This window comes from Pangasianodon hypophthalmus, chromosome 24, assembly GCF_027358585.1.
Source record: "Pangasianodon hypophthalmus isolate fPanHyp1 chromosome 24, fPanHyp1.pri, whole genome shotgun sequence".
NCBI classification, from domain to species: Eukaryota; Metazoa; Chordata; class Actinopteri; order Siluriformes; family Pangasiidae; genus Pangasianodon; species Pangasianodon hypophthalmus.
Genome location: NC_069733.1, coordinates 19,920,276 through 19,930,275, shown reverse-complemented (window position 1 = coordinate 19,930,275; position 10,000 = coordinate 19,920,276). Strand labels below are relative to the sequence as shown.

At 40.1% G+C, this 10,000-nt stretch overlaps 1 protein-coding gene across 3 annotated transcripts in view; it reads left to right on the top strand.

Annotated features, from left to right (window-relative positions):
* zdhhc8b (zinc finger DHHC-type palmitoyltransferase 8b) overlaps window positions 1–10,000 on the top strand; it is a 39,146-nt gene that overhangs the window by 16,651 nt on the left and 12,495 nt on the right. For all 3 annotated transcript variants that reach the window (XM_034299134.2, XM_034299133.2, XM_053229073.1), the window contains exons 2-3: window positions 9,044–9,165; window positions 9,894–10,000. The exon at window positions 9,894–10,000 is cut by the window's right edge and continues 51 nt beyond it. In XM_034299134.2, coding sequence (XP_034155025.2) covers window positions 9,044–9,165; window positions 9,894–10,000 — 229 coding nt within the window. The remainder of the gene's footprint in view (window positions 1–9,043; window positions 9,166–9,893) is intronic.

Genomic DNA, 10,000 nt, shown 5'->3' with positions numbered 1-10,000 from the left:
TCAGTTTAATTCAACTCATTTTAATGTAGCTCAAACCTGATGAATTTTAACAGTGCTACTATAGAGCAGAGGCAACACACACACAAACACACACATATACACACACAAACACACACACATATACACACACATATACACACACACACACACACACACTGTTTGTCCTGCTGCTGTGTGTGATGGTTTGTTGATGTTCTGAGTCTGAACTAACATACTGGGTGTGACGCTAAAGACAAGCTGCTAAAAGACATCGCAAACAGGCACGCTGTGTGTGTGCATGTGTGTGCATGTGTGTGCATGTGTGTGCATGTGTGTGTATGTGTGTTTGTGTGTGTGTGTTTGTGTGTGTGCGAGAGCCCAACTTTCTTCATATTAGTTATTGCCAAACATCACATCTGTCTTACCTACTGTTATTAATATAGTTCAGTCTGAGTCAGTGTGTGTGTGTGTGTGTGTGTGTGCCATATGGCCTGAATGAGAGGGCACATTATCTGTAGCCTCCTACTGTTTCTAAACAGTGAATCATCTGAATCAAATGAAAATGAATCGCTTGTAGTTTATCGAATCAGGAATTGAATCAGGAAAGTGATTCATAAAAACAAAAATACAGTTAAGATGTAAAAATATGAAACTATTAATGTGGTGTAACTTTGCTTTTATTTATTGATTCTGTAATATTCTGTAGTTTCATATAATAGTTGTAAATTCAGTGAATGAAACACACACACACACACACACACACACACACTGTGCCTCTTGGATTTACATAAAAAGGAAAATGTTACTATTTCTTGTTATTTTTGCTTTTATTGCCGCTTTAATTAAATTGATTTCACACTTCAGTTTAATTGCATCAGTTTGTGATGTGGTGAGAGATCCATTCACACACACACACACACACACACACAGACCTGCTGTGACATGTGATCACACACTTCACACACTGTCTTTACATACCGCTGCTCTGTCATATTTATTAGGAAATTTCCAACAGCTTCCATTACACTCATGCTGTATTGTTTTAACACTCTGTGTGTGTGTGTGTGTGTGTAGGTGATTATTATTCTCCGACTTCCGAACAGGAAGTGGCTGAAAAAAAAAGGCTGTGACCTTGTTTTAAAATCTCATAATGGTTCACAGATGGAAACCCGAGATAAAAATGAGAGTGCATGCTAACAGGTTTGTGTGTGTGTGTGTGTGTGTTGGATACAAACAGATTTATTGTTAAATCGTTAGTACGACTGTTTACGCATTTACACATTACTGATGTAAACCTCGACCTGATGGACTTCAGATCCTATAATCTGCAGGGATTACTGCACTTTTCTCTCTGGAACATTCTGTGGAGTTTAAACTGTTTGTGTTTATGACGTTTGCAGCGTTTAGCAGACGCCCTTATCCAGAGCGACTGATAGAAGAGCTTTAGAGTCTCGATCAGAAACACGTCCTCATGCTAGTTCACTCGCTCAGGGACTCAGAGCTCCATCCACAACATTTACTCAAAACCAGCTGCTTTATTTTAGTGCCTTTAATTAAACAATATAAAAATAAAGGAAGTGAGTCGACACACATCCATAAATGAAGACAAATAAAACTAATCATTCAGTTATGATAAAGAAACGGTGGTGTATAAGCGGAGGACGAGCCGCTCTGTCTGCGCAGAGCCGTAAGCCGTAAACAAACGCCTCAGCTGACGCAGGATTTAGCGCTCACTTATTATTATTATTATTATTATTATTATTATTATTATTATATACTATTAAATATTTTTATTGGTATAGAAGTGAGTCAAAATAACTTCCACTTCTGCTTTTCAGTCTTTACCCTGATCACTCATTTCGTGCTCCCAGCTCTCTGTGCACTTTACCTTTTATGGAGTTTTGTGGGCGTCACTATATGCAAATGAGGTGCGTCAGGATCGAGCTTTTACGGGTGACTGGCATTCATCAACGAGCACACGCAAGTACGAGCAAAGAAAATCAGTGTTTCTGAAACATTTGTAAATTTTTAGTTCGGTTTGGTTTACGTAAACATTTACACACAACTTTAGTAAAAGATTGATAAGCGAGGCCCGAAGTCACCGAGTTCTGCATGGAAACATGTTACAGCAATGTTCGGTTTCTTTCAGCGCCACTCTTTATCTTTCTACAACCTCATCGTATTAAAAGCAGAATGGCAGAACAGATATATTTAGAAGTAGCATGTGGCTTGCTATTTATATCATGACATTCTACACATTTAACTATATAATCAAATTTCAATTTAGTCATGTTATATCCGAAACTGAAAAGGTACTCGACCTGAACGATGAGTCTTCACAGGACGTGTTCGCGCAAGCCGGAGTTCACATCCGCATCAAGAGTAAACTTTCAGTTTAACGTGCATTTTCTTTGATACCTTCTTTGAAATCGTTGTTTTTTAGAACGTGTCATGACGAGTCACAGCGCGCCTGGTGTGCGACCGCCATTACAGAAACACATGGCACAAACATGGCAGAATGGAAAAGCTGGGAAGTGACAGAACACACGTTTAAGTTCCAGACGAAGCCATGTTAGCGTATATAGCTAGCTAACATCAGTTAATCATCGTTAACCCCACTATTTATTGTAACTGTTACTTTTATCGACTCATTATCTTGTGTTCCTTTCAGGTTGGTTGAGGAGATCCGAGAAATTCGTGATCGCAGTACGATGAAAGCAGCCCGGGCTAGCGCTGTTACGTGCCTGGCTGCTTTGACGTGGCTCTTAACGTCCACAGCCAAGTCGGAATCTGTTTTAATTGTTCTTATCTGCCTAAAAAACAGTTACTGTATCATCAGTTTCCAGCCATTCTGCATCGAATTTGCATTTACCGAGCCACGCGAAACAGCGAAACGCCAAAACATCAAAACGTGTGAAATAAAAATGACAGGAAAATAAGCAAATATTTAAGGATGGAGTGATTTCATCTTAAACTTCTTAAATTTCATCGTAAATTTCCCAGATGGCTTATAATATATATATATAAAATGCTGACTTATTGTTATTAATGTGCTGCGAAAATATAAACATGACCACGTTTTAATTTCAAACACTTTCACACAGAAGAGGTGGATTTTCAGGTACTCCACTACTTCAAATGGCTGAAAAAAGGAACAATCCCTGATAAATTTATACAATAAAATATATATAATACTAATGATCATAATTCTACACTACTTCCTGTAATCTATACTGCATGATTATATCAAATTAAAAACATTTTGAATTATTAAGAATTTGGTGAAAGCTACTCTGCTGAAGAAAAGAAAAAGAATTAGTGCTTTATAATGGTCTGTAATGGGTTTAATGTGTTTCTGATGGTCTGAAATGGTAGTTTAATGTGTTTCTGGAGGTCTGTAATGGGTTTAATGTGTTTCTGATGGTCTGTAATGGGTTTAATGTGTTTCTGATGGTCTGTAATGGGTTTAATGTGTTTCTGATGGTCTGAAATGGTAGTTTAATGTGTTTCTGGAGGTCTGTAATGGGTTTAATGTGTTTCTGATGGTCTGTAATGGGTTTAATGTGTTTCTGATGGTCTGTAATGGTAGTTTAATGTGTTTCTGATGGTCTGTAATGGGTTTAATGTGTTTCTGATGGTCTGTAATGGGTTTAATGTGTTTCTGATGGTCTGTAATGGGTTTAATGTGTTTCTGATGGTCTGTAATGGGTTTAATGTGTTTCTGATGGTCTGTAATGGTAGTTTAATGTGTTTCTGATGGTCTGTAATGGTAGTTTAATGTGTTTCTGATGGTCTGTAATGGGTTTAATGTTTCTGATGGTCTGTAATGGTAGTTTAATGTGTTTCTGATGGTCTGTAATTGGTGTAATGTGTGTCTGATGGTCTGTAATGGGTTTAATGTGTTTCTGATGGTCTGTAATGGGTTTAATGTGTTTCTGATGGTCTGTAATTGGTTTAATGTGTTTCTGATGGTCTGTAATGGGTTTAATGTGTTTCTGATGGTCTGAAATGGTAGTTTAATGTGTTTCTGGAGGTCTGTAATGGGTTTAATGTGTTTCTGATGGTCTGTAATGGGTTTAATGTGTTTCTGGAGATCTGTAATGGGTTTAATGTGTTTCTGATGGTCTGTAATGGGTTTAATGTGTTTCTGATGGTCTGAAATGGTAGTTTAATGTGTTTCTGGAGATCTGTAATGGGTTTAATGTGTTTCTGATGGTCTGTAATGGGTTTAATGTGTGTCTGATGGTCTGTAATGGGTTTAATATGTTTCTGATGGTCTGTAATGGGTTTAATATGTTTCTGATGGTCTGTAATGGGTTTAATATGTTTCTGATGGTCTGTAATGGTTTTAATGTGTTTCTGATGGTCTGTAATGGGTTTAATATGTTTCTGATGGTCTGTAATGGGTTTAATGTGTGTCTGATGGTCTGTAATGGTAGTTTAATGTGTTTCTGATGGTCTATAATGGGTTTAATGTGTTTCTGATGGTCTGTAATGGGTTTAATGCAGTATGTTGCTCCTAACGGTTCCTGATAGTTAATCTAATTTTATTCCGATGATAAAATAAAGTCCACCCAGGATTCTGGTGGAATTCCATACTGAAGACCTCCAGCAATCTGACTGAAACCATTAGAACCGTTAGGAAAACCGCTTTTGTTTATTTTCAGCAGTGCAGTCTTGCATCAGCTTGTTTGTTAAGTAAGCTAGCTAGCATTCCAGTGACGTTAAACCATTACACATGACACAGAAATAGCTAACTAGCTAATAAGTATAAATAGTGTTACAACCCTGGATTAACTAAACATAAAAAAAGCTAAATGGCAACTTGATAGTTCGCTATTATCGCTATTATAAACTGTTGTTTGAAATAAAATGAGGTATTGAATACACTGGCGTACATACAAGTGGTTAGCGGTAAACGCTAAGTGTAATTACAGTTTAATTTTAGTCGTTCTGAGTCTTTTCTTAGTGATTTATCTAAACATCTGAGGTAAATGTTGTTTCAGATGATTCTGTGCCATTTCCACACTCTGTCTGTATAAACGCTAACAGCTACATCATAGCTAGATGAATTGCAAGCCTCAGTCTTTAGAATGTAGAGTTGAGAATGTATTACTGTATGTTGTAATTATTTAGAACATTCTATAACAGCTAAGACTCGCACCATGTTCTCAGAATAGTGGATAACATGGATATTTGGCTAGCGGTTGATGCTAAGTGTAATAACAGTTTAATTTTAGTTGTTCGGAGGATTTTTTGAGTAATTTAGCAACACATCTGAGGTAAATGTCGACGTTCCGGATGGTTCTGTGTCATTTCCACTTTCACTGTGTGTATAAATTACTTCAAACCAGATAAAAGTGCTCCCTTGATAAACGGCTAGCTGGCTAATGCTTAGCGTCTGTATTTTCTGGTTGCCTAGCAACAGTGTTCTGTTATTTGATTGAATGGCAAGCGAGCACAAATTCACAGGTAGTGAATAGTAGCATTAAAATATTATTATTTATTATTATTAATTTTTTTTGAATACCTTGTTGCTAAAATTAAATAGCTGAGTCATGCTAACAAACACACACACGCCATATAGCGAGCATGAGGGTACGCAATGTTACAGATTATACGCGTATATAAATAATAGACGTATATAAATATATAAATATATAATATACATTCCGTTTTGTAGAAGTATGTCTCGTGATGGACGTTCTGATTATTTTTGTCCGTGTGATATTTCTAACACAACAGCTGCAGCCTTCGCTTAAAATACGAGCAAGGAATGGAGTGTAGGACTCCACACACACACACACACACACACATATACACACACACACACACTCACACACACACACTCACACACATACACATGACAGCTGCCATTCAGCTGTTTACTAAAATGCTAGTTTAGCTTGTTTTCTATAAAACTATTTTGTGGTTAGCCTTTGCACTGTAATGCTAATGCTAGAATATGATGTGCTGCCTGTGTGTGTGTGTGTGTGTGTTACTTAAAACACTACAATCTTGTCACCTCTTTGTTTCCTGAGGTAAAATCTTTGCTAATTTTTATGCTACACTCAGAGTGGATTAGCGCTCTCGCTATTCTGAGGTGATTTTGTCTGGATTTTTGTATTTTGATGGATTTTATGGTTTTGTGCTCATTAAATGGGAGTGTTTTTTTTTTTTAACATAAATTGTTCTGATTTTTTTAAATAATATATCTAAATAGGTTTTGTGTTGTGTGTTTAATGTGTTTAATCCACCTTCTGAGAAGACAGTTCTACTTTAGCAGATTTAGCATCACGTCACTTTTAAACAAGACGTGTGTTTTTAGTTTGTGTGTGAGGAATGTAGAGAGTCGTAGCTCTGGTCAATCTTTCATTACTGTCTTTTTTTTGTTTGTTTGTTTTTTTGTGGACAATAACCGGGATTGGAAACAGCGGTGTCTCGATGTAAACATGGACACAAACACATTTTCTTTCAGTATGACTTTGTGTTGAATAATAATATTAAACCTCTGCATATGGAGGATAAAAATCCTAAAAAAATTTATCTTTGGAGCAGGCAGCACTTCGCCGGTGGCTGCTTCATTATAGATAAAAATACATCTCTCTCTCTCACTCTCTCTGTCTCTCTCTCTCTCTGTCCCTTTCTCTCTGTCTGTCTGTCTGTCTATCTTTCTCTCTCTGTCTCTCTCCCTCTCTCTATAAACACATATATACACATATTTAAACATTACAAACATTATAAACAGGAACAGTAATATATATATACACACATAAAGCGAACAAGAACAAGAACCTGTCTCTCTCTCTCTCTGTCTCTCTCTCTCTCTCTCTCTCTCACACACACACACACACACATACACCTCACGTGTGATTTGGCAGTGTAATTCAGTTCAGAAAAAGTCACTTTGTGTGGTTTGAGGCATTATAACAGGTGTAATAGATGTGAGGGATGGTTTGTGTAGCGTTATAACAGGTGTAATAGATGTGATGGAGAGTGATTGTGATGTTATAGCTTGTAATAGTTGTGAGGAGAGATTGGTGTGGTTATAACATGTGAAATAGGTGTGATGTAAGGTGTGTGTGGTGTTATAGCAGTTGTAATAGTTGTGAGGAGAGATCGGTGTGGTTATAACATGTGAAATAGGTGTGATGTAAGGTGTGTGTGGTGTTATAGCAGCTGTAATAGATGTGAGGGAGGGTGTGTTTTTTGAAAGTATTTTTTCAGGGGTGCCAATAATTTTGGAGGGCAGATGTGAAAGGTGCATTACATAAACTGTAAACGGAGAAGCGTTTATGTGCGTGCGTGCGTGCGTGTGTGTGCGCGCGTGTGTGTGTGTGTATTTCCTCGGTATCACCAAGATCCTGCTGTGTTTTTTATTGGGGAAGTGGAGACACTTGTGCCTGGCAGCTGTCCACACACACACCCCTACACACACACACACACACACACACACACACACCCCTACACACCCCTACACACACACACACACACACACACGCACACGCACATGGAAAGGGAAAGAAAAATAGTAAGAGATTAGTCAGTGTGTGTGTGTGTGTGTGTGTGAGTGCTGCCCCCTCAGGACACACAACATTAATAATAATAATAATAATAATAATCACTTTAAGCAGCTGTGTGCTGTTGTAAACTTTAACATTTACAGCCAGAAGAATAAAATGTTAATAAATCAGTGAGATTATCAGGAATGTTCTTATTGTGGCTCCTGTAAAATATTAATACTTGAGTTTATGGGATTTTTTTAAAACTCTTTATTCTGATGTGAGTGATTAAATGGAAATACACTGACTTTAAGTGGTAAATCTTTTTGGGGACATTTTCAGATTAAGTTGTAGACTCTTCGTTACAGTCTGAGTGGTCATCACTGACTGACGGAGCTTTCGTTGGTGGGCGGGGCTTCAGGGAGAGGTTTTGCTGATGGGCGGGGCTTCAGAGAGAGCTTTTGATAATGGGTGGGGATTCAGAGAGAAGTTTTGATGGAGGGCGGGGCTTCAGAGAGCGGTTATGATGATGAGATGTGGCTTCAGAGACACATCTCGATGGGGGTGGGGCTTCAGAGAGAAGTTTTGTTGATGGGTGGGGCTTTGGAGAGATGTTTCTATAGAGGATGGAGCTTTGGAAAGAGATTTGGTTTGGTTGGGGGTTTGGAGAGAGGTTTAAGTAGAGGGCGGAGCTTCAGAGAGAGATTTTGATGGAGGGCGTGGCTTCAGAGAGCGGTTATGATGATGGGCGGGGCTGCAGAGAGACATTTCGATGGGGGTGGGGCTTCAGAGAGAAGTTTTGTTGGTGGGTGGGGCTTTGGAGAGAGAGGTTTTGATGGTGGGTGGGGCTTTGGAGAGAGGGTTATGATGATGGGCGGGGCTGCAGAGAGACATTTCGATGGGGGTGGGGCTTCAGAGAGCTTTGGAGAGAGGTGTTGATGGAGGGCGGGGCTTTGGAGAGAGGTGTTGATGGAGGGCGGGGCTTTGGAGAGAGGTGTTGATGGAGGGCGGGGCTTTGGAGAGAGGTGTTGATGGAGGGCGGGGCTTTGGAAAAAGGTTTGGATTAAGGACAGGGCTTCTGAAACTTGTTTTGATGTAGAGCGGCTAAATATGGTGGCGGTTAGCAAGAACTGTAAACGTTCTGGTTTTAATATAACGCAGCAAAGTACAAATCCACACTGTCAAAATAACACACACACACACACAGAGTTGTGTGTTTAACTCTTGTGTTCTCTTTTTATTTACACTACACCCTCTGCGTGATCTTCATGCCTGTCAGTGCAGTGATGTGTGCTGAAATAAATTGGGGGAAACGTTATCCACACGTTCGAGTTTAGCAGCCGTGTATAAATATCTCCATCACTCCTGACCTGATGGACTGGTATTATTACACATGAAGCTGGGCAGGACAGCCCACGTGTTTATAACTGTCTATAACTCTCTATAACTGTCTTTACCTCCACTGACTGCTGGAATCTAAAGCATCCTAGACTGCAGGCTAAGCTTAGACACGGATCACAAATACCCTTTATCTCATCGTCTGTGTGTCTGTCTCTCTGTAGGTGTCCGTGGTTGGCGAGTGTTATTTCTCCCGTGGTTCCTCTCTACAATGGCGCGGTGTTCCTCTTTGTCCTGGCTAATTTCAGCATGGCCACCTTCATGGACCCGGGCGTGTTCCCTCGAGGTACAGAGACTCTGTGTTTATGATCTCGCAGACAGACAGAGAGACAGACGGAATGACAGACTTTCAGGCAGACGCACGGACAGTTGTGCAGACGTGCAGGCAGAATCAAAGAAACAGATATGTGCAGACAGACATGCAGATAGACACGCAGACTTCCAGGCAGACGCGCAGACAGATGTGCAGACACACATGCAATACGTGCAGCAGACAGATGTGCAGACACACATGCAATACGTGCAGCAGATACCCTGATGTGAAGGTAGACACACAGACACACAGACACACAGACATGCACTCATGCCTGCAGACAGACGTGCAGACAGATGTGCAGAAACTGGTACGTGCAGGTAGATGCTCAGACAGATGCGCAGACATTCATACTGAAACGTGGAAACTGATATGTGCAGACAGACGTGCAGGTAGACGCGCAGATGTGCAGACAGACGTGCAGGTAGATGCGCAGACAGACAGATGTGCAGACACACACATGGTACATGCAGACAGATGTGCAGAAAATGATACGTGCAGACAGACAGGAAGATGCGACAAGCACAGGTATAAAAAGAAAACTAAATACTGAAGTTCTGAAAGTCTCTCTCTCTCTCTCTCTGATTGCCTCCCCATCTGCCCCTCCCCATCTACCCCTCCACGTCTGCCCTGCCTCATCTGCCCCTCCACGTCTGCCCTGCCTCATCTGCCCCGCCTCATCTGCCCCTCCCCATCTATAGCGAATGAGGATGAGGATAAGGATGACGATTTTCGAGCTCCTCTCTATAAGAACGTGGAGGTGAAGGGGATTCAGGTGCGGATGAAATGGTGCTCCACCTGCCACTTC